Source organism: Falco cherrug, chromosome 1 (assembly GCF_023634085.1).
Source record: "Falco cherrug isolate bFalChe1 chromosome 1, bFalChe1.pri, whole genome shotgun sequence".
NCBI lineage: Eukaryota > Metazoa > Chordata > Aves > Falconiformes > Falconidae > Falco > Falco cherrug.
Genome location: NC_073697.1, coordinates 110398590 through 110424629, shown reverse-complemented (window position 1 = coordinate 110424629; position 26040 = coordinate 110398590). Strand labels below are relative to the sequence as shown.

At 40.6% G+C, this 26040-nt stretch overlaps 2 protein-coding genes across 2 annotated transcripts in view; one reads left to right on the top strand and one right to left on the bottom strand.

The window, feature by feature from the left end:
* Positions 1-20451, bottom strand: part of MED13 (mediator complex subunit 13) — a 59534-nt gene extending 39083 nt beyond the window's left edge. The window contains exons 1-3 of the mRNA XM_027806287.2: positions 19612-20451; positions 17473-17707; positions 7459-7627 (exon numbers count right to left, since the gene is read on the bottom strand). Coding sequence (XP_027662088.1) covers positions 7459-7627; positions 17473-17707; positions 19612-19677 — 470 coding nt within the window. The 5' untranslated portion in view covers positions 19678-20451. The remainder of the gene's footprint in view (positions 1-7458; positions 7628-17472; positions 17708-19611) is intronic.
* A 204-nt stretch (positions 20452-20655) lies between these two features.
* Positions 20656-24321, top strand: LOC129736701 (basic proline-rich protein-like). Its single transcript, XM_055719453.1, has one exon. It carries the CDS (start codon positions 21280-21282, stop codon positions 22279-22281), a length of 1002 nt encoding a protein of 333 aa, XP_055575428.1. The 5' UTR covers positions 20656-21279; the 3' UTR covers positions 22282-24321.
* Positions 24322-26040: the final 1719 nt, after the last annotated feature.

Here is a 26040-nt window from a genome sequence, read left to right as displayed (position 1 = left end):
ATACTCATTATATTGCAGTACTACTTTTTATGATAAGAGTTTGAATCATCATTAATCAATTCACAAACATGCCCTTCTTGCCCTTGGCTACAAGCTCCCCTATAACATCAGGGTTCGTATCAGCCCCATCACAACATCTGCAGACACAGTGGCATTAATATCCTTAATGTGGAAGCGCAAAGAAATGTAAACAAATGCACATCTACATTTTGCAGCAAGTTACATATTCTGTATCTTAACATGAAGTAATAAGATCTCAAAATACAGATGCTTCTCTAGCTACTGACAAAAAAGATAGAACAACAGACATTTTTCTAAGCATCTCTGAGTAACTCCCTATGGTCATGAAGGTAAATATAGCAGAAAGCTGATTTTGATGATAACACAAAGCAAAAAACATTGCTAACAGCAAAGTAAAAAAAACCTTCCAGTTCAAAGCACATCATTAATGACTACTGTCAAAAGGCTCTCCAAAATATTTTTCAAATAGCTGAGGATATCTTGATTTTAGTTAGACCTGCAAGTTAACTTGGTTATGGAATAAATAAATACTTTTATGTGCACTAAAACAAATACATATGTAGCAAGTAACCTGTATTGCAGAGTAGAGTCATATTCATCTCTAAGACTTTCAGATTTTTAAATTAACTTCATTATTAATGAGCTTAGCTTCATCCCAATAAAAGCAAGGTTGAAACAAAAAATTATTTTATTTTTGTACACTACTGAAACTATAGCATGACACCTTACAAAGAAGCAAAACTGGTTTTTTTCAGAATGCAACTAGAAGTTTATATATACACACACATAAGAAAGTATAATTTCTCCAGATCGGACGATTATAAGCAATACTGCAAAAAGAGTTTGCTCATGTTCCTGCATTTCAGAACTTAAATGAGACTCATAAATCTGTCATCTTATATTTTAGCATCTTTTAATTATTGAGGATGCAAATCACAGTTATCTGAACTTGAGCTTTCACAATGAAACATACGTGCACTATAAAGAATAAGAATTCAGAACATATTTGTAAAATGGGTAATAGCTAGACATCACTATTTCAAAGACAAGGTAACAGCTTTCAATGTATTGTTCTTTCCCATTCTGAAACATTTACAAACATCTTGTTAAGCCAGATTTTTTTCAAAGTTCAAAATGGAAATGCATTATAACATTTTCATTTAACAAAATCTGAAGGATCTGTATGGGTTTTTTATTATCTTACTCTTCAGTGAACAAAAAGAGCATAGATTTATTGTTGAAAGCTGAATACCAAGAACCATGTCATTTTTTCATTTTTACTGATGAACCAACTACCACTGTAACTTAAGCTAAGTAAGAGAAAACTGCTTTGTGATGTAAAGTGCTAAATTTGTCTGCTTGTAGTCTCTGTAGCAACCCAATATTCCAAAGAGACAATCATGTGATCAATGCTCTCAGCTCCTGCTGTTTATCCTGCACTGTCCTACTTACAGCAGCTCTCAATTCCAGCTGTCTACAGTAAAAGGAAAAACATCACCTGCTCTCCTGCCGGTACATGATGCCAGAACAGCCTCATTAGAGCTGTTGTAAAAAAAATGTTGACATTGTTTGATTTAAAGATTAACATAGGGAGGAAATTTACACTGCAAAAAGAGTTGAGCAGACTTAACAAAAAATATTCCAGCAGTATCAAGGAAAAGCCACGTAGCTCCAGCTATTAAGGTTTCAAATTAAATATATAGAAATAAACGCAAAACCTGTGGCTACATGTTGTTCTTGTATAGTTAAGTCTCAAGTATGAGGAAATCTTTGAGCTTTAGCACCCAGAAATCTCCACCTTCTATTCCTTAATAATAATTCACAGTATCATTCTAGAGTGATCAAGAAGCAAACCACTCCACTCCTATGGAGAGAGGACCCATGGGAAATGGGGAAAAGGTAACCAACCAGGGGCAATAAGGCAGACATGGGCTCAGGACTGAAAGCATAGCATTGCCTTTGTCTTAAGGGCAGCCAAGACCAGACAGACAATAGCTGATCTCATCCATGCTGTTACATTATCAATACAAACATTTCTGAAGTAGGCAGCAGCAAAATTTCCACGACCCAAGTGAAGAAAAATAGACGCCCTCCCCATCGCAGCCATGGTCATTCAAGACTGCAGATTTACCAACACATCTGCACCAAACCGGGAATCACATCCATTGTGGCTAGTTTTACCTCCTCCTCCCGGCAATATGAGGTCAAAAGAAGAAAAAAAAAATCTATTCAGAACTATGATAAGCACACCTTTAGATCAAGGTAACTACATGTACAAAGGCTTATGCAAAACCAAATTTGTATCTAGAATATTTTTCAGCGGTCATTTCCAATGAAATCATATACTTATTATTTACATCAGGTACTAAAATAGTATTTCCATGAAAACATAGAAGAACAGTGTGCTGGCATTATAAAATTCTGTACCCAGACCAACATTACCTGTGAAACCTGTGCAGCAAGTTTATTTTTGTAAGCTATGATAAGCTTATCATGTATGATTTTCCAAGTGGGGTTGTAGTTTTTTGGATTTTTTCCCCCTCATTTGTTTTGGGGGTGTGGTGGGGTTTTTTGTGTGTTTTGTTTCTTAAGTGAACCCATCAGACACAAGTTCCGGATTGCCAGCCACTGCAATTGGTTATATTATTTCCTATTTGCAAAGGGAAAAAACCCAAAACCCAGAAAAAGCAACCATACATGTAATAAAGTAGCTTTTAGTATTCCAGATTTTCAGCTGTCTATCAGACCCTCCCACAAAATCAGGATTACTCAATTATTTGCTTACTGGTATTTCAATTGCGTTAAAGTTTAGCAAGTTGTCCTTATTACCAGAACTTCAGGAGATATCCTCCACGTAAGCACTTCATACTTCAGTTTCATTAGGACTGCCAAATTTAATCTTCATTATGGAATTGTATCTAAAATTGTGTTTAATCTTACAAGTTTCCTAATACTCACTGTAGGTATTTGATCTATTTTATCATTCAGTTGGCAAGCGGAAAGGTCTCATCCAAAGGCTGATATTTGAGCAGTCTAACCAGAAAATGTAGACAGACAGCTGGATGCACCAGATCACAATCTCCGTCTCTTACATTTATAAGGTGGATTTTTGAATAAAGCAAACAACGATATTTCTGAACGTGGCAGTAACACAATGGGTTGGAAAGGAGAAAAGAGAACGTCATTCCTATTTATCAAACTTTGTAATTTAATATGCAGTCATTTAAACCACATTATTGAGCTTCTGTAAACTACCTGGCTTTAAGTGATTGAAAAAGGTTGTGATAAATAGGGAGGCAATGATTTTTTTTCCCCCCCTCCTGTTTGGTTACAGCTAAAACCATTAGCAAAACCTTCTCTTTAGTCTTTTATTCTACTGTTGTTCTCCTGCTGACCCCCATCATCCACTCCAGAAAACTGAAAATCGCCTACTTAAAAACGAGCAACAACAAAAAAGCCACCACACGTTATAGGGAGTTAGCTACTCCATTCCTGCCCTATCTATAAACAGAAGTGGAACTAGCATACTTGAAAACCTCAGACGGTTTCCTCAGGCATGGTAATCGCGACTTCTTCTAACAGATCACATTTCACCAAATACATGACTGTCTCACTTTTCTCAATGCTGGTTTTAGACTGGGGAGAAGAGGGGGAGGGAGGGAAGAGCAGGTCATGGTTATTACCTTGCTATCTTGTTAACATGCAGCATGTGACTGCATAATGCAAACACAGGAGGTTTTTACTTTTTCCATAGTAAGATTTAAGAGATATTAAACAATAATATAAGGGGTTTTTAATAAGTTTGGGGGTTTATTTTAGGAGTCACATCATTAAACATAATTAAACAACGAACACTGAAAACTGTCTAATTCTTACTTTCTTGGTCATTATTCACATGCCACAGTGGCATCAGTTGATTAATGTTAAGAACTGTCCTTTTAAAATTAAGATGCACACAACACAATGATGAAACAACTTTTTCTTTTTTTAATATAACCTTATACAAGGAGGAAAAAATAACAGAGCAACAGACAAGAAGCCACAGCTGCCTGAGAATCTGTCATCACAGCCTAACAGCTATTAGAAATCACAGCTTTATGCCTGTTGCACTACCACATACATACGAAAAGCACAACATGACTGAGTTCTATTGTTGGGAAACCCAATAACAGAAAAATCTCACATTCCGGAACCACGTGCTTTTAAACAGAACTCGGAAAATTCCAAGTGGGATCAGCTTCAAATGAAGGAAATAGCTCTATTCGCACATCCTTCAAAGAGGAAAAAAGGGAAAAGCGGGAGTAAGGTCCTGCACGCTGCTCAATCATAGCTCCAGAAAGCACATGCTAAGAAGTTACCTCCACCACCAAGAGCACCAACTACTCAGTTTCTAATCAAAGTCTTTGAAAGTGAAGATTGTCATCAAGAACAACCCACCTTACCAGAATCAGTAGTTATAATACACAGAGAACAAGTTTATATAGCAACCAGCCAAGCCCCAAAGCACAGGGTAGCATAAACTATGATCTGGAGCAGACTTTTCACATCGCCGGTATACTAAGCACCTTTAAATTATACAGGCACATGAATTCTGTCTCAGGGCTTCTGAATGTTAATGCAACAAGTAGTCCCAAAGAAAGCAAAGCATACGTAACAATATGGGATGGAAGTAGACAATGAAGCAAGATGACACTTATGCGGGGATGGATACCAGAGAGTGGGGCAAAGCCTTTCTAATTTTGGGCACACGCAGTTTCTTTCCGTAGTTCTCCCACTATTCAGTATTTTCTAAGGAAGAAAGGATAAATAAAAATATACCAACACCATCATGGGCAACTTTTTCCTTCCTTACGAATCAGATATACATTTAATCAACATAAGCAATATAGAGAAGTAATTAAAACCTTCATGAACAGAAAGGCCTTACTCCCTATGACAGATACAATATCTGCCACATTCACCTGTGGCCACTTCAGCACAGGAGCAGCACTACTTTTTGGGGAGATGATACATATCTCTAACAGAGGAAGAAACAGAAAATCTTCTCAAAAAGACTATTCTTCCTTCATCAGGAAGCTAGCATGACATGCTTTTTAGATTAGCATGATGAATACTACTATTCCTATTACTTTAAAGATGGTGAAAATGGTCAAAAGACAAAAATATAGCTTCAAAACTGTTCTGATTCTTAAGACGTGCATCCATAATCATGAACTAAAGAGTGGCTTTGGGAAGGGGCTGTTGGCAATTTGTTTTGGGTTTTAAGTCAGCCACATCTACAAAAAAAGATAAACTTAGTACAGGTCTTGTTGATTAAATGGATCCTAAGGAACAAAAAGCATGCAAGAGTTGTATTAAGGTTTAGATTTTGTTAGTTCTAGACCAGTTGTCTGGTAAGAAACACATAAGCACCCCAGGTCCAACATTCAGAGCATTTTCCAGGCTGGCTGCAAGCCCCTTTATGTTGAGTTTGCTGCAGCGTCACGCTTAACAGTTGATAAGAAATGTCCCTTTTGACTAGAAGAATATTCCAATTTATACAAGAGACCAAAATCCACTCAAACCATTACACTTGACACTTCCTCCTCCATCACAGCATGATGCACTTTCTAGCGACAGAGGTGGTATCACAAAGCACCTATTTCAATCACTTGGCTTCCCCCCCCCAGGAAGTTGCTGGGAGCAGCAGAAGCCTGAACCGATACCTCTGAACTGCCTAACTTTCCAGCAAGTACACATTATCCAAATTCTAGATATTCCTAGAAGGGATGAGCCAAATATGCCACGAGTATGCACATCTGCTAACCATTCCCCTCACTTCATTTCATAAAAGCCAGTACTTAGAATATCATGTGGTATTGAGCTATCTGGTAGGAAAAACCCGATATTTCTCTGCAATAAAACTGCCTTACACAGATCTGTCTAATCTTTCTACATATTTTTCCAGTAGTTCTGGATTACTTATGATGAAGTTGTTGTGTGGGTAAGCACACAACTCCTTCAGTTATTTTCATCAAGCATGCTGACCTTCTGACCTTCTTAAAAAAAAGAATCAAGAGTCTCCAAATTAAACACACACTGCTATTTTATTTTAAAAGCTTTCATCAGCTTTTCCAGCTGCTGTAGAGAGCTTTATAGAATTACTGTAAGAGATGCCATGACATAACTAATGCTAGTTTCAAATGGCAATTTGGAAAACCAGTTCCTCAAATGAGGAAAGACCAGACTGTGCCAAGACAATATTGGCCTAAATAGTTAAAAGTAAACTCTTTACTATTGATTTATAGCAACTGCACACAGAAGAAACGGATGGACAAGGACACCCCAGAGAGGAAACATTTTCCCTGACCAGTGTGGAGAAAAAGAGATGCTTATAACTGAAGGACAAGTTTATATATAAATTAAAAGCAGCAGTTCACAACTAATAGAAACACACACAAACATGTGCTTCTGCTTCTTTTGCTCCAAAACAGCTCTAATTTTCTTTCAAGTTTAGATTTATTGCAGAAGATGCCAACAATGGCCAACTCCACACCCAAAAAGCAAAGCCACTGGTCTCAAAATTTCCTGCATGCAAGATTAATACATACATATACACACACACACAAAAAAAACCCAAAAACCCAAACCCACACACCAAAAAAGAACCCCACCACAAACCCATACACACACACACAAAACCCCATCGTCTAAGCTTTAAATTACTTTGGATTTTAAAAGCTGATTTGGGAACAGCGATTAAACTTGTTCCAGCTAACCTAGTTTTTATTCATTTCATTATTTATTGCTAGGCAACATAGACCGTGTCAAACCATGTTAGAACCATGAGAAGAAGTCCTTCCAATTTAGATCAAAAATTCTCTTCTCGCCCTCCTCCCCCTCAGTGTGGGGGGCCACATGTATTCCTTTAACACCAGCATTCCCAGATGAAACCTTCTTTCTGACCAGGAGCTGAATTTCAAACTCTTCTCAACATCTCCCATACGATGCAATGTGATGCAAAAACTCTATGTGGTGCCTGTAAATAGCTCTCTAGATCCCGCTTGCTCAAATAATGAATTTTTCTGAGTATTTACAATCAGAATTAGTCCCAGTCACTATACTGGCAAGTATAGTGAGCAGGTATCTCTTCACACTAGTGTCCTTTTCTTCCATTCTAGAACACTCTACATTCTCTTCCAACATCCCTATTATCCATGGTCTGTATAGGAGTACCAGCACAGAACAGCTGGCCTACTACCTTTTGTATTACTTCCTTATGTCATAATGAAGTTTTGAAGAACTCTAAAAAGGCAGAAAAATAAGAACAAGTAGAGATTCAGGTTCCCAAATAAGCCATAAATGGAATGCTCTTAATTCAACATTTCTTTTAGCACATTTATTTTAGCACAAATAAACCCTACAACTTCTTTAATAAAACAAAATAAAACATCCTACCTTTTGTTTATAGGTTTTTCATCTTTCTCATAAGGCTTCACAAACCATTTCCCAATGCGTACAAAATTTCGATTCATTAAACACCTCTCCAACAGGTTGTGAACAGCTTTGAAAAGTAGAGTGCGACATTCATAAGAAAGTCCATTCTCCCAAACACCATCTTCTTCTTCTATCAGGCAGAGGGAAAAAAAAAATAAATGAGCATTGAAATTCCATCCTATTATTGCATGCACATATCACAATTTCCTTTTCTCTCCCACAAGCTTTTAAGACATTCACAGTGTAATGTGCAACCAAAAAAAGCCTGTAACATTCAGATAAGTCTACTCACTTTAGAATAGTATAACTGCTAAAAGTAATCCGCTACAAAAACATCTCGTTTCCCACAAGAAAAAAAGGCTCAACAGCTATTTGTACACAAAAAGAGACAACTAGCACCAGTTATATATTTCAGCCTGCAACATCACTGTATACCGATCTGTCTGCAAGGTGGCTAATGTTTTGAGCAGTCTGAATTACCTATCCTGAAGAGTTAGCTGACAATTACGCTTAAAAATAAATTGCCCAAAGCCATACTTTGAATATATCCCAGTGTCTTTAGCTAACACTGACTGAGGAAAGCTGGGCACAAACATCATTGATCAACTGACCCTCAGTATTCAACAATTTGCTAGAGGAGGGGGAAAAAAAAACCCACACACACTCCCCAGTTCAAAAAACTGGTAAGAGCAACCTGATTCTCCCCAGAAGACGCTCCCAACTGCAATTTTTCTTTTAAATTCAAAATTAAAAAAAGAAAAATATTTAAGCAGGCTAGTCCTGCTTTCCAACCTATACACAGAACAGAAGAGAATAAGAGCAAACAGAAAGGCAAAGCCCAGTTCATACTGATAGGATTCTGAAGTGAAACACGGAGATCTTATGTGCCCCACAAATCAGAGTCATGGAATCCAACTTACACAAGCCAAGCTGATTTGCCAAATCGGAAAGCGAGATTCATTACAAGCAGCTGTAATCTCTTCAACCACTCTGGCTCATAGTAAGCATTTGAACATAGTTTACGGGCCCTCGAAGTATATACACCGGCCCAAAGTGTTACATAGGCATTACAATTACATTGCGCACAAAAAATGAAGGACATTTGAATGCTTCTGTAGTATCTCTCAGTATGTATGTGATAACATTCATTCCCAGCAACACACTTAATATGGAGGATAACATGAGAAAGCTCACAATCTTATCCTGAAATTACTGACAATCAGGTCCTATCTTTACACCTACAATTCTGGCATATTGTGTTTTATGTATATCCCTAAGGACTGCTTCTGGTCTCCTTGGACTAACCTAGCATAGTTATTCTTACAATGCCATTGCTTTTATACTCCAGGTAGCAGCAGAGACTAGAAGACTGTGTCTGACATAGATAAGGAGACATATTTTTACTTCAGTCTCTGGATAGTCGTGGAATAATTTAGGCTGAAAGGGACCTGCGGAGGTCATCCGCTCCAACCCCCACTCAGGGTTCAAAGTTAGAACAGGTTGCTCATATCTTACATTTATCGCCCCTCACGCCATCTCCGCACACCACCAAGAAGCAAGGCTTGGGTTGAGGTTTAGTTCCATACAACAGGTCTTACAATAGTGACCTGTCTGTTCACCTCTTCTTCACAGAGGATTTTGGTTCAAATAGCTTTCCACTGGTTTGCTCGATGGGCAGAAAACCTCAGTAATACGGCCAAGTCCTCGCATTTTAAATCCCCCTTTGAAATAAGCCCCTTCACCTTTATCTGGAAGCCACTTACAAGCTTAAAAGGTTGCAATAGTATTAACTAAAGTCTCAATATCCTTAAATTAGAGAGCATGCAGAAAACCAGACACCTCGCAATTTTATTGCTGAAAAAAAACCCTAAATATTGTTTATTGTAATAATCTGTAACACAAAGATGACAGAGAAAGGAATTTCAAAATACTATTGCAACCAGAACCTGGTGGCCACATTTCTATATTGCTAGATTCCACACAAATAAAAGTACACTTCCATTCCAGATCAGTATTATCAGTTAAATAAAATTACTCCCAGCATCCTTCTCTGAGGGACAAAGTAAGCGTAAACAGACCTGCCAAATAATTTATAAGTGAGGAAGTGTCCATCATTACAGATGAATCACTGCATGAAATATTTTTCTGGTAAAGACAAGGAAAAGCAAGGAACCACATTTCCTAAACAGGAGGCCTCACCACGAATTTCCCACCCCACCACCCTATTTCAGCTTTGAAGTTCATCAAAAACTTGCTTTTGAGAACCATAAAAGCTGCAAAATAATACAGTAACTCGCTAAAGAAACATCATACAAGAAGCTTGTAACAAAAAGCAACAAAGGTCCAAAGTCAAAGGGTATAAAATGTTTGTGCCAAGAGGACACGCTTTTCCCCAGCACAGAGATTTGTAGACATACACAGAGGAGCAGCCCTATCCTACAGGCAGCTTTGCTGTTCAGCACATGCTGCTCAACTGGTGGCAAACAAGCTGCTCAATAGAGCAAACATTAACTACAAAGCTTAATGATATTGGACTTTAACTGCACAATAAACTCCACACCATTTCAAAGGTTAAATAGTTGGTTTCTATATGGCTCTCGTAATTTTAAAAAAGTCATTCTAAGAACATCCCCTGCATCAATTACCTACTGTAAGAGGAAATAGAAAAAGCTATTTCCAGCCCTTATGCCTAATTTTGTTTTGACATATTAGCGTATCAATGAGAAGAAAGATGCTGGAATTGCAATGATACTGAAGTGTAATTTAAAGCTTGCATTTTGATGGTCACACTATGGACACAAAGGAGAGGTTTTAATTTTCTGAAGACACTACAAAGTATTTAATTTAACATCAATAGTTGTGCCGACAACCAAGTTATGAACTAAAGTTTACATGCAAGAACTTGCCACGAGATTGTAATTCTGAAGTGCTCTCCTAGCTGTCTTTGGTCTACTGGTGAAACAGAGAGCTCTTAAATGAGCATATTACGTGGAGAAAGTATAAGGCATTAAATGGAAATCACAATTAAAATTCTAATATTTAAAAAGACAGCATTCTGTAAGCATGCCGACTGATCAGGAAGAATGACTGGTACGCAAAAGAAGACCATCTGTTCAAACTGAAATGCACCTTGCTATAGAAAGGGAAGGTTAAATAATGTGACAGTTAAAGATACCCTCATTTCAGAACATTATTCAAATTCATGCAAAAAAAATAGCAGCAAGTGTTCTGTGTCTTTTTGAAATCTATTTAGTCACTCCCCACCCCCCACCCCCTTTTTTTAAAGGGTGGTAGATGGAAGGAAAGAAATACAACATCTGCTCACATCTCTCAAATATTTTTCTTCTTAATTGAAACTGTTGTTTCTTAACATGAAAAAAATCCTCCTACTTAACAGGAATTGTACAAAGTAAAAAATTTTGAAAAAGAGAGGGAAAGGAAGAGACACTTTTGTCTTCTAATCTTCCTTAAACAAAAATGTTCAATCTGGTAGTGATAACTAACCAAAATAAGTTGCTGACTCATTTAAGAAGGTGTTAAGCCACAATTTCACTTCAGATGAGTGTTATCCACAAAAGTGCTCCTGAAACCTTAAAGTTACAAATATTTTATTTTTTATTAGTTCTCTTAGCTGCCCAAACCACTCAGCTCCTCTGTGACATACTTTTATGTTAACCCATTAAACAAGCTATACATGTACCACCCCAATATAATTAATTCAGTTCCCTCTCTCTTTACGCCACATATTAGGTGGAGAGTTTTCCTTAAATAAAGCTAAAAATTATCAGGAAGTGAAGAATTAACAGAAACAATGGCCAGGAAAAAGCAGTTTTCATACCACACATAAATAACAATCTTTCTCAGTCAACACCTCCTCAATACTACCACCATCCGATTTAAAAAAACACAGTTGTAGAAAATGATTTGCTTCCAGTACTTTTATGTTCTACTTTACATTCTTCTTATGGTTCACCTGAAACAGTAAAGTTCATTTTTACCGATTATGCCCTTCTGTCTTTCCAGTGTTCCTGGGCAAGCATACTGTGAGGCAGGAGTTTGGAAGCATGCTCAGAATACAAAAGCCTTGCAATTTTTAGTGAATTCTGAAAAAGCAGTATCTTTAAACCTTTCCATTTAATTCACGTCAGATGTTTTGAACCGTATTTGTTACCCAGAGAACTCTAGCCAAATTTATTAATCAAGGACTGGTAACAAATAAACAGATATTTGCTTAACTATGTTTTTTGCAAGAAAACCAATTTTTAATTTCTTAATCAATACTGTATATTTATCTGTTGCAATATTAAAAATTACATTTTCAAGAAGACTTTTGAAGAATGTGGATATTCCCCCTTCTTCCTTTTAACATATAGCTGGCCACATCAGCAAAACACCAATAAGCATCAGTTCTTGAAAAGGCTGAATATGTTTACCATACCATTAAAAATATCTTCTAATGCTCACTGAACCTCTAAAATAAACCGTGCAAAGAAACAAATCATAGTCAAGCCTCCACTTTGGACTACAACCCCTCCCCCTTCGCCCAATTACTTCAATTACAGAGAGGAAAAATCCATTCCTTAGTATGACTGAGACGCGTCTTCCAGAAGTATTACTTACCTTCATAGGCTTCCTTTCTGTCATCATTTGACAGCATGCCAGTTATAGAAATAGAATGATGCAAAACTCATTTATACGATCAAACTTCCTATGTAAGCTTCAGATTACAAGGGAAGTATAATAAGCAAAGTAGTGTGAAATTGCTGCTGTATACAATATTGTAATAATATGACAGAAACACTTCAAGTAAAGTTTTCTATTTAAAAACAATTTTTGAATTCAAATACTTTAAGATTAAATAAAATTGCTCAAAGCAAGAACTACCCAGGTAACCTACTGAAAAATAATTTTGAGGGCCTATATCCCCAACAAAATAAGCGAGAAGAAGATTTTACGTGAAAAGAGGGACTGAATACATTTTAAAAATACCAGCTTAAGAACCCAAGTGAGACAACTTAAGTTTGTTTCCATTAGAGTTGTGTCCATTATCTATATTCACTGAAAACAGCCTGGATATAAGATTCGAGATACCCAAACTAGTTGGAAGATTTCATCAACTGAGAAGGAAGCCAAAACATGAGCTACTGTCCAAAATACCATACCCGAAATATTCAGCACCATTACAAGTCAGTTTTTGTAGTGCTAGCCCTTTACCAGCATCACACATGTAAGTTTTATGCTTTCTCTACCCAGCAGAATATTTTGCTAAATATTTAAAATGTATGACCTTTTTGTAAGTTTGTGACTATGCCTGTTCATAAGGATAACAAGGTAACAGTTTTCCTTCAGTATTTGTTGAGTGCAAGTTGGGCTGGGCTGGGCTGCATAGCCACAAGAAAAGAAAAATCTGAAAAACTTTCTAGCTAAATGTTCCAATATCCTCCTCCACACTGTCTCCGAGTAATCCATATGCAGACATATTTTACTTATATTGTTAAATTTTACACTTAGTGCCTATGAAGTCATTGTTTCTACTTATACAGGTATATTATGCATGTGACCTTGTACATGCAACCAACATAATATGAGGCAAAATACTCATTTACTGTGAAAAAGTGTTTTCCACCTTACTCCACAGATATTTCACATGCATGTTGCTCTGGAGAAAAGGGAAAAAAGGAAAAAATTCAAACATCACCTTCAAGCTGGTACTCACACCAAATCACAGAAGTTTTACAAAGACCGCTTCAGTCATTTTTGCATAATGTTTATCAGCAGTTTTGCTTAAATGGACACAGCTCTAACATGGAGGACTGAAGAAATGCTAAAAGCGTCGATGCACCACGCAGCAAGGAACATCCATAACACCTTCTTTATTACATACACACGAACAGATATATCCCCCACAGACAAGTTACTTAAGCTCACTATACTAATATTGGGTGCAAAATTATTAAGGAGGTATGTTTGGGGTTTTTTGTAGGAGTTAAATGGTCTTAGGAAGCAAATGTTATTTTTTAAAAAATGCAAGCCACTAGCTGAACTATTTTCAAAGCTCACTTTGCCAACTACTTGCAACTGGCAGGCTTTTTTGCAGAACCCTCGGTATGATAACTGGCTCACACTCCAGTTTCCATTGTATTAAAAGTAATGAGACACTCAATGCTGACATCAGCACATATCAACCAATTCACAGATTTGTTTGGAGACAAGGATTTGGTCTATAATGCATATTTATCGAGAACTACACAACACAGAGAAGTCCTTGCTGCCATGACTGCTGCTGTTTTTACCATACTGTAACAACAGACAAGCATCAGTACAGATCTTGCTCCTCATTCTTTCAAGCTCTCCTACAAGCCCAGCAAGGAGCTAAGACTAGCATTATTTTCATACATTTATCTCCTGCAGAAGCATGAGGAAGACTGTTCCGCAAACAAAACCCGATTAACTTGATATATGACAGGTACAGTGAAAAGTCTTTAATTTTTAAAGTAAATTAACAAGACTTAATTGACTCCAGAACGAAAAGGACACATCTTATAGCTCACCATATAAAAGATGCAATTTGAAGGTCAAAGGCATATAAAAATGTTCCCCTATCCAAGGATTAATCAAATTGTAACCATTTCCTTGGGACTAAATCTTTACGTAATTCATACCTGACTGTTCTCAGGTTTGAGGTTATCTACTGCCAACGTAAAGAAAAACACAAACCAAATCAATCCAAGTGTATACAGGTAACCACTTTAAACCAGGAAAGAACATATCTGATAAAGTAACTGCTGATCAGACCAGTGAGACACCATTGCGTTCTGAAATTTGAAGAGATGTCCTACTTTAAGGTTTGAGTTGCAGGAATTACTATAATCAAGCCTCACTGTCACAACAAAAACATAACCTTTGAGGTTGTTAAGAGGATAAAATAACATTTCACTAACTTCTGTCTGCCTCTAGCTATGTTGGGAGTAGAAATAGACTTACAGGGTTTTTGGTATTGCATACCATAAGTAGCTTCCTAGGGAAGGAAAAGAAAAAAAATAATGATTGAGCAAAGTCAATATTACTGATCAATCAGCATCTCTGAACAAGTCTCCTTTTGACATGCCCCCAGGCAACAACAATCCCTGGCCATCAAGAAGACAGTTATCCAGCTCTTGATGCAAGAGTTCAGATATAGCCAGTAGCAGGCATTCAAACGTATCTCTAGGGCAAAGAATGAACTTCTAGAATGTACAGGCTGAAGAGAGAGAGGTATCATTTATTTTTTTCATCTGATAGGCATAGATGTACTCCCACAAAACTGTACATTCCCTTTTGAAGTGAGCTTGAGAAGGGGACAAGAGGATTCTTGAAGGCTGCCATATTTCAAATCCCTGAGGGTTGATAACCAAGATGTGTTCCAGAAACTGCGTGTTCATTGTTCACTGAAACTACAAGTCACCAAAAAAAGTCAAAAACTGTCAAAATACCAACCTCTCCTTAACAGGCATTGTCTCATACCAAAGGAAGCCAGAATCAAAAAGTTATTAATGTTGCTCTGGCACACTTCTAACTACAGCTCCTTTCAAGGCCCACTTGTATAACAGCAGCCTGTCCGTGGGCAATAAAGGACAGGCTCACAGCGACAGACTGCTCGTAGCTCCTCTCCTCCTCCCTCACCCCATCCTTCAGGACAACACTTCACCTACCAAGGAGAAAAGCTCTAAATGAGGCAGTACCTCAGCCTGCAGCAGCAAACAATTGCCAATCAATTTTGTAGGTAACAAGCCTCTGCTAAGAAGTCATTTATCTTTCCCATTGAAAAATGTAACAAGCAATCATTGGGAGAACTGGGCAATGTGAACTACTAGAAGAAATTGGCCACCAATGAAAAAAAAATCCATTAGGTCTATGACAAAGGTCAGATAACATTGTTTGGGTTCAGCCATAATTCTTTCTAATATAACACTCACATTAAGATTTTGTGAGCAGGAAAGAGAAAAAGTGCAGGTAGTCCTTAGCCACCTCCTCCACAACCCAGCTGATTAATATCTTTATCAACTTCTGGTCAGAAGAGCTAAGCAGACTAGCACACTAAGAGGTTATAATGTCTCCTTTTAATTAAAAGGAGACAAAAACATACCTGCAAGAACCAAGATGCCAGATACATCTACACACAGACATAGGTAACAGTTGCATGAGTGATAAGCATTTAGGTAGAAAAACAACTAACAGCAAGACACCCGAAAGAGCTCTACTGAAGCACGGACATCCACAGGTGACCTGAACAAAGAAAATACCCAAAACAACTGCAGAGACATGGCTGAGAGACTCTAATCCTCTCTCCCTCTCCCTTACACCCTAAGAGAAGTTAAGAGTTGGTAAGTACCTAGGATGATAACACACAAAAGTGCAATTCCATAAAAGCATAAGTGCATTCTGATCTGAAAGTTCAGCTGCAAGACACCACTGTTTTCAAAAGGTACCTCTATAGATTCAAGAGAGAATGCAAAGGAAGTTGCTCAAATAATTTTGATGGCCTGGTAGCGCAGAAATGCACTCTCCAAATGGCTTAACCTCTATTTCATCTTCCACTCAAAAAAAAAGTAACATATTTGTCTCAATGTAATCCCACCAGCCAATAGCATACAACATTCACATAGATAGTTTTGCACAAGCATTGATCCTCACTCAAGGCAAGCCCAGGCCAAAACCAGCATTTAGTCTAAGTTACATCGCAGTCTCACAATAGATGTTCCCTTCAGGTCAAGACTGAGGTTATTCATAGGGCAAAATAAGGAAGCCTTAAATGCACTAAAATATCAAGCAACCTACAATTTAACTGCCATTTAAGATGCAAAGTTTCTTGTTCCAGGACGGACAGGAATACAGTCAACATCCCAATCTTTGAAGTCAATTATTCAAAGAAATAAACATCATTTTAGTGCGTCAATTGTTTTCAGATAGTATTATTTTTGTGTGAAAATTCCACACATTATTGAATTGTTTCAAGTCAACTTCCTCAGTGGCACTTCAAACTCATATTTGTTCTTCAGCTTATCCACAAACACAGACAGCATTAACAATTTCTGGTTACCAGGTCACCAACCCTTGGTCTCATTTTACACTTCAGTAATCTGAATACTGTACATTATTTGCAAGGAAATTGGAGTAAGGTGACTTTTTTTCTTTTCTAGAATTAGTATAGTCTCACCGCTAGACTTACACAGTTTAAAAAACTAACTTCACTTTACTAAAGCAACTGGAAAGCCATCTACTTTGGGAATCGAGATCAACAAGTAAACGTTTTCAGAACAAGGTGTCAAATTTGAGGTACAACACTACTGAGAAATATAAATATTGTCAGTCCTTCAAAAGTCTAAGTCTGAAAGCAGGTACAGCAGGTTCAGAGCCCTGGGAAAGGGGCAGAGAGAAATCATAGAAATATGAGGTTTAGAGATTCTTGCACAAAAACAGCCAGCTAGTTTCAGATGCCTTCTTTTGATGGCTTCCCATCAATAATTTGGCTTCCAATCAAAACAGCTCCATACGGCTTAAGAATTGCCCAGATCTCTACAATTCCTATTGCATAATAAAAAGTGGTTTACTACTGAATTTGGAAGTTCTAATTGCCCAACAAAAGGAATCTTATCGAAACACATTTAAGACATCACTTATGAATCACAGGTACAGATTTCTTGTGAAGAAGCTGTCAAAAATATAGGCTTCAGTGGTGGTTTTTTTCCCCAAAGAAACAAACAGGGAGCAAAAATTCGTTTCCTGAAAATCTAGCAGTCCTAGACAACCTTAACACAGGCAGCAGCTGTTTGATCACTGTGCTGCCGTAATAATTTGGTGTAGTTTGTAGCAATAAATTTATCTTATCTATAGACGACAGTCCATCTAGCACGGATTTTCTAAGGGCTGGCAGAAGACAGCCCTGAGTAACAGCATCCTTTCACTGACCAAAAGAAGGTATTAATTTCTTCCTACCTGAGAGATCATGATGAATAAGGTCAGCAAAGTTGGGGTCATCACCCCACCAAAATATCCATAGCTCCCTGCGTCCAGGTCTCTGGTCTCGGCGCCAAACACTGAGTACATCCGCCTTCAGACAGCGACTGAAACTGCTCAAAATAGGGTCCTCTTCCGTGACCGGAAAGAGAATTGGGGCAGATGTTGGACCCTGCCATACGTATCGCTTCCATTTAATCCCAGTTAGATCAGCCTAAGGGAAGGAAAAGAACAACTGTCAGTCAGCAGGGTCGGTACACCCCCAACAGAAACATCCCGCTATAACAAGGTGATGGCACACGAAGAGGCGGGTGGAAGGAAAAAAAGATCAATCCAATAAAATTTAACAGAAAACATACTTGTAAGTTCTGTGTACCCCATTCTAAAAAAATCTCCTTTAATAATGGCAGCAAACCAAGAGCTGTTCATTTTCATGGCAGCTTTAAGTCAGATTTGATTTAAAATTTAAAAAGTGAAAGACAACTGAATAATGTAATTATCTGCAGGCTGCAACTGTCCAATCTGCTGAACACTTGCCTTAGCAAAGAACGTTTTTCTTTTTGCTTACTTATGTATACACTACCTTTTCAATCCAAGATTACTCTTAAGGAAATAGGTAATATGGTAAATCAACTCAAGCATACATTCTTCCAGTCATCTACTACTTCAGAAAATTTCACAAGTTTCTCAATTGTAAAAAATTCTCTCTCTCTCTCTCTCACTCTCTCGGAAAGCCTCTCAAGTACACTTATTGGTACCAAGAGCTATCAGCCTTCTCATTTCTCACACCGTTTTTTAAGAATTTAAGCCCTAGTTTTATCATTAACTTACATATCAGACTCGTGTCCACATCGATTACAATCCACTAAATGCCCTAGTTAAACGACTGCTTTATGAAGAGTTAATACTCTATGTAATGGGAAAGAGACAATTGCTGGATTATCTACAATGCAATGCCACACCAAGTTTTAGTGCTAAGTTTTTTCACATGAGGACAGTCACCTGCAGGCACGTAGGGGAGGCATCGCCCCGGGGGTTCTCCTACTACCCGGGAGAATGAGGTAGGCTGGCATTTGCCAAGAAGTCGCTATTTTGTTTTCTTCCCAATATGACAACACCGAGATTACTGCAACATCTAAGCCTAACATGGCAGCCTTCCTACCGTCAGGAGGAGAAGCAATTTAGATAAAAGGTACTCTTTGCAACAGTTGATGGTTTGGAAAGACTTTTAAGATTTAAAAATGCGCTACTAACATGGATCTGCAGGCCTGATGCAGGCTGCAGACACGTTCAGACTGCCCAGATTCCCCCCCATCCAAAAATATGAGTACCATAGCTTGGCACAGGTTTTTACTTACAACAATCTCTAGAATAATAAATCGCAGGCAGTCAGCTAAGATTAGCTGATTTGCATTAAAAAGCAGATGAAACAGCTCAGCACAGCCTCCAAAAATTGTATCACAGTCCAGTCACATCACATTTACTTTGGGAGCTACCGAAATCAACAATTTGAACAATTTTGTACTCGAATTAAGAAAAGGCTACAAAATGGTGCACAACAAAACACAAGATAACACCACTTCACGGGGAGTGCATCACCAAAAGCAGACCTCCAGAATAAAAACAAGCAGTAGAAAGAAATCACTTCAAAAGCAAGGCAGAAGGGAGGTCTCGGCTCAGATTTGTCCGGGATGTCACGAGTGGGGAGCGAAAGGAGAAAGTTCCCGGAGATGCGGGGCTGAAAGGAGGAGGAGCAGCACATCTCCTTAGCTCCTGCGAGAAATTATCACGTTCAGCAGCAGAGATAGGAAGATAGAGAGAAAGGAGGAAAAGTTGCAGGCGAGGAAAGCGAAGGAAAAGGCGAGTGCAGGGAGGATACTACCCAGGAAGAAAGCGGAGGGAGGGGCAAGGCTAGACAGACAGCGATGGAGGGGGAACCAGAGGGGCATGGGAGAGTTGGCTGGCTCCAGGCAGGGCCTACTCTGAGGACTCATCCAACAGAAGCTATGCTAAAAATGGCTGCTTTGCTTCCACTACCCCTTCCTCCCCTCCCCCAAACCTCCTCTCTCTTTCACTCTGTGTCTGCCGTGCGTGTGTGTGCCGGTGGCCGACACTTACCAGGCAGAAGAGGTTGGAATGGCAATCCTCCAGGCTGGCCCCGTTCGGCACGAAGCAGGAACTCATCCTCACAGCCACAACCCACACGCCATTATCCCACAGCCTCCGACAAGAAAGAAAGAGACAGACAGAGAGAGAGAGAGAGGGAGAGAGAGAGACAGACACCGAGAGGGAAAGGGGGGAGGGGGGACTATGCACACGCACAAATAATAATACAATTAAATAAGGGATTTACACACAGACACACACGCACGCGAAATAGTTGTGGGATAAATAACCCGGGAGGAGAGTGGTATCGGAGAGGGGGGTAAAAAAAATATTAAAAAAATAAAGAAAAAATCTAGAGAAACTCGGAACGTTTTCTCTTCTTCTAGATATCAAAAGGGGGAGGGGGGGGTCAAGCCACTGTGGAAGGGGAGAACAGAAAGAGGGAGGTGGTAAGTAATCCAACGACGACGGGAGATTAAGATCAAAATCCTCCCTGTTCCTCTTGTCTTCTCATTCGCATAAGGAGGGGAGGGAGAGGAGGTAAGGTGAAGGGGTAATTGATCCAACAAGAGAATAAAAATGGGGTAATTAATCCAGGGGGGCTAGGGGTAAAAATCAGTTGACATCCCTCCTTCCTCTCTTCTCAGATGCCAAGCAAGAGAAGTAGGGGGAAAAAAATATAAATAATCCAGTGGGGGCAATTAATCCAGAAACCTCCCTCCTCTTCCTCCTGTTTCTTTAGTCATCAGACGAGAAAGGGGCAAATTGTGGAATGACTGGGAAGGATTGCTATGGGAGAAAGAAAAATCCAGGCTCGTCTCTTCGGAGTCCGAGGGCAACAGGGTGGGGGGGGGGGGTTGGGGGGGTGGAGGCGGGGGGTCAGATTCTTCTCCCCTGCTCCAAAAATATTCCAAATAAATTAAAATTTAAAATCATAAAAACAAACTTTAAGGGCCAAAAGCAAGGCGAGTCGGAAGAATTCGTAAAGGCAGGACAAGAAAAATTTCCTGGGGTGTACCCCAAAAAAACATCTGCGGGGGCAGGGGAGGGGGGAAGGTATTCCTTGAGAGAGAAAGGCCGCAAAAGTCTCCTCAGCAGCCCAGCGGGGGATTAAATTCCCCTGTGGAAACCCCCCCTCCCCAAAACGGAATACTCTTCGCAGAGAGGGCGAAACCAAAATATCCTCCGCTGGGTAAAAATCCTTCCGTGGGGAATGGAGGGAGGGGGAGCGGGGTGGAAGGAGGAAATTGCGGGTGACCCTCGAAGTCTCTTCGGGGAAGGATGGAGGAGTCTCCCAGCAGCCGATCCCCAGTCTGTTCGGGGGAGGAGGAAGGGGTAAATCGCAGAGTCTCTTCGGGGAGGCTCGCCCCCCCCCCCCCCCCAGCTGTCCTCCGGGGCCGAGGGAGCCCCACAAAGTCCACACGGCTGGGTGGGTCTCTTCAGGGGAGCCCGGACCCCGCCAAGTTACCGCCGAGAGCCGGGGGCAGGGGGGGCTCCGGGGCACGGAGGGCCCCCTCCACCGCGCCAAACCCCGCAAGACCCCTGCGAGCGAGGGGGGGCGGCGGGGAGGGACCAGCCCAGCTGCGAGGCTAGTCCCTCAAAAAATAAAAGAGGGGGGTGGAAAAAAAAACAAAAAACAACCACGGGGCGAAGAAAAAAAAGGGAGGAGAAAAATATAAAATGATAGTCTTCACACGGAGCGGTCTCCTGCGGGGGAAGAAGACCCGGCGGCGGGGCGGGAGCCCCCGCTCTCCTCAGGTGAGGGGTCTCCGGGAGGGCCGGCGGCTGCCGCGGGAAGGCTCCGCGCCGCCCCGCTGCGGCGTCCCCGCGGGGGCAGTGGGCGGAGGGCCCCCTCCCCGAGGTCTCCTCGGGAGGGCGGGGAGGCGGCGGCCGAGCCCCGGGCTCTCTTCAGCCGGAAGGGCCGCGGGGGAAGGGGTCGGAGCCCCACAATTCCCGTCCCCGCCGCCGCCGAGACAGAGAGACGCGGCGGCCGCTGCTGCTGGCGGAGTCGGTGCCCCGAAGCCCCCGCCGGCGGGTCTCCTCCTCGCTTCCCCTCAGCGGTGCCTCTGTCGGCGGCTGCCCGGCCGCGGCATCCTGGTCCGCCAGCTCCCCCTTAGCGCGTCTTCCCCATGTCGCGTCGCGGCCGGAGCGGGGAGGGAGAGGGGGGGATTCCTCTGCCGTTTAATTCCGAGCCCCTTTTTCTTTAATGGCGGCCACAGGGACGAGAGTCGGGGCCCCCCTGCCGCGCTCCCATTGGCCGCCGCGCCGTCACGTGGGGCCGCCCGGCGATGGCCGCCGCCGCCGCTGGGGGAAGGCGGGTGCAGCGGCGCCGCGCGGCCGCTAGGCGCGTGCACGGCGAGCGAGAGCCGCGCGCCTTCCTCGTTGGGAGGCCGCCATCTAGTGGCCGCCGTGCGCCGTGGCGCAGCGGGCTGCGCCGCAGGTTTGGGCGCAGCGCGGCAGCCACCGCCGGTTCGAGGCCCGCCTCCCCCCGCCAGGCCCGCGGGCCCCGCTGCTTCCCCGGGTGCCGGCGGCGCTCCCCATCGCCCGCCACCGCGCAGCCCGGCTCTCGACTCCAGCCTCCGCCCCTTGGCAGAGGCTTCCCACGATCCGGGCTCAGTAACACCGCGCTGGTGCTTTGCACCGTGGAACAAATTCCATACCGAATCCTCGGAGCCTTTTTAAACAGACAGGCAAGTGTTGGAAGCGCTGGCATTAATATTTAATGGGAGCATTAATGCTTTCACTAGTCCCACGGACATCGTGTCTGCCGGAGCAGGACTGTATTCCAAAATTCCATTTTTCTTCATGCGCAGATCCGTAACGTGCTGTTTGTGAGGACGAAGTAGGTGGGTTCTCTGTTACTATATACACAGATTTGCAGAAGGACTTTGAGATTATTCAGAATTAAGATGCTACAGAAACAGGAAAAGCTATTTTTAAGAGATATTTGGGAATCATACACATCTTGCTAATCCTCACGTATTACAGATTTTCTGTGCAATAGTTGCATGTAGAATGTAAAATTTTTAAGTTAGTACGTACATCATTTTTTGACTGCAAAGTTCAAGTGAAAATACAAACCCATATAAAGTGCCTAAAGTAAAAGAAAGACCTGAATGTCTCAGCCAACATGACATTCACATTAAAATACGATACGTTCATGCAACAGCAGCACATTGCATCACAACTATGCAACATGATGATGTTTCAAAGGCCCTGCAAATTATTTCAGGACTCATGAACAAGACAAGCGGCAACCTTCTGCAAATGTCTTGATTGAGTGGGAGGAAAGAAGGACACTCTATAAATAAATTTATATGATAAGTCAAAAAAAAAAAAGTGAGGCTTTTTTTTTTTTTCACCAAGAGAAACTTTGAAGATTTACTCACACTAAGACTATTTTTGTACATCAGTGTAGGCAAGCAAGATTCTTCTTTTTATCTAAATAGAACCAGAGTATTTTTAACACAGGAGATTCATTCCCTCACTGCTCATCGAAACGTGGCAGCTGGGGACGGAGCCGGGATGCGGGGGGAGGGCGTGTGGAACCAAACCCCTTTCCAAGTGGAACAGATGGTTTTCTCCGTGGTGACTACAGACGAGGACCACAGTGCGAAGAGGATTTGCTCTGCGGCAGCACTCAGAACCCGCTCCTCCACGCTGCCATGGATGCCGAGGGGCACGCGAAGGCCCTCCGAAGTTTCAGCGTGCCGCTTTGGTCGTTAAAGCGATTATCTCACTGCACACAGAGAAGTTATTAAGTCACACCTCCCAAAGGAGAAATCCAGTGCTTTGAAGGCAATAAAACAAAGCAACATTCAGCATTAGTACAAAAGATCCGGTATGGTTTTCCCTCTAAAAGCAAAAAGCATCCTTTGGTAAAACTGCAATTTTGTAGCGGGAACAGAAATCCGGTGCGATGACTTGGTGTGGGCTTGACGTGCAGCAAATACTGCATACTCTTGCATTTCCCCACTGATTTCGGCATGACACCAAATTTTCACTAGCTGAGAATCCACGTCTTTTGCCTGAAACAGCACAGCTCAACGTCTGGAAGAGAGGATTAATCTAGTGTCTAACACTGGTTTTGGCACTGATTCACTTCACAGTTTTGAGGAACTCAGCTTCTGTGTCTCAGTTTACTTATTTGTAAAATGCATTTTGAGATCTGGTTCGTTAGTACTTACACATTAGTCACAATAAATACTTACACAGCATCCCAGCACCATCATGCACAGAATATAATTTTTCCAGTAAACATAAATATAGGATAAAGAACTAATAAAATATTGACAAAAGAGGAAATAAAACTAACACATCGACTAGAGATTTTTTTAAGTAATTCCCTTCCTGCTTCAATCCTGAATTACAGAACCTACACGCTTTCCCAATTACATGTACAGCACTAAGTAACAGTAGGACACACAGGAGAGCAGTCACATCCATGTTTGGCAAATTTTGGACCCGAGACATTGCTTGCCCTTTGCATACTGTATGTGCTATTTGGGAAACAAAGCCTGTTTAAAAACTGGGGAGGAGGCAGACACAAAAAAAGCCAACACCACCACTGTGGAAAAAATGCTATTGAAAATATGCTTTCTATTTTTCAGATGGGTTCTTACACAGTTCTTATGTCTGCAACTTCCAGAAGTGCATTAAGCTGCATAATTAGCATCTGTCACATGTAGCCTTTTCCTTCCCTCTTCCTCTCCCTAGAGGGAAACTGTATGAAGAAATTTTAATATAAATTTTAGTATATATACTGTTCAGTGCATTCATTGCTAGGAAAGACACAGTCAAGTAAGTTTGTGCTTGATCTGAGGTTCATCTTATAATATAATATAAATATAATATAATATAAACTTCACCAGTTTAAAAAAATGCTGTTGATCCCATCTAAAAATTAACTAGTCTTTTGGAAAGACAACGGTAGCAGGGGTGGGGTTGAGATGGAACCGGGCAGTTAACGCTAGTCACTCGTCCTGGTATTACAAACTTCTACTCTCACACACATCGAAACATCTAGCCAAAAGTAGTAGGGGATGGACGGTGTTCCCCTTTAGTCAAAGCTATTTCTTCTGAAAGGAAAAAAAACCCATATTTTGAAAAACATCACAACAAAAAGTAGGGCTTCATATTGCTTCTTCATTCACGTTTAAAGATACTCCACTGTTGAATGTAAGAAGGTCAATGGACTAGAGCATCTCCTAGTGAATCTCTGCAGACAAACTTAAAAGAAGGTGCGACCTTTAAGAAGTAAAGACTAAAAAGAAAGATATATCACTTAAGAACAACAGCAACATGAAAAATAATCACATTATTTTGCCTTTGATTTCCATTCAGACTCTCTCCTCATTTTTTCCAAGTATTTATTTTCTACTTCATTAGTTCAAAGAAAATTGAGATTATAGGATTGAGCATATTGGCAACAACCTGAAGTATGAAGTGCAGACTGAATGCTTAAACTTCAGCTACAGAGGTGGTAATTACTGTAATTGGTCCATGTGAAGCAAAAATATCAAGTAGTATAGAGTTCAAACTCATGCCAGTCAGTCTCCAGTTGGCACCGACAGTTCTATCTGGAGGATACAGAGGTCTCAGCAGGACTTACTGTTGGCAACTGTTCAACAGTTCTCTTCTCCAAATGGTTTCAAAGGGATTTGGTTGGGAAGAAAGATAATTTTTAACAAATTAAACTACCTAAAAATGGCTAAATGCCCAGAGCCACCTAGTCTGCATTAGTCACTACTACCAAACCATTTTAAAAAGAAGATTAAAAATATAATTGCTGCAAAGAAATGCCTATCTGGCTTTAACAATATGATCAAATCCCTGCAAAGTTACCCAAATATGTACTGTACACCATACCACAAGTATATATATAAACATGTCCAGAGTAAAAGGTATAGCAGAATATTTACACAGTGTGTGTTTCTCAGAAAACAACTGGCTCAAGTTACTGGAATCCAAGTATTCCTGTAAGGACATGCCATATAGTTTCAAGATATTAGAAGACCACTTACTTTCTAATTAAAAATGACAATAGCAAAACCCCCATAGGAGATAAGATTAGGGGGACAGTTTATTTCCCGTTAGTATTTATCTTAAAGCATTTGTAAGGTGTCCATAATTGTGATGTAAAACATAATTTAGATTTGCACCAAGAGTTTTCACAAGAGACACTGCTCTGTGCCATATTGATGTTCAGCTGCTTTGTTTAGATTTTGCAAGAATGCTTTTTTCAAATGGTGAATATGTCATTTTTAGCAGAGGTCTCTAAAAGAAGATTTAATGCACAGCAGTAAAAAGAGGAATATGAGAATTCTTGCTCTCTTTAGTGTCAGTTTTGGTTAAGACGTATGAATGCACATGAATAGTCTTGTCAGAATCTCTGGGGCTACTGACATTCAGGATCTAACATATTATTACTTCTGACCAGAA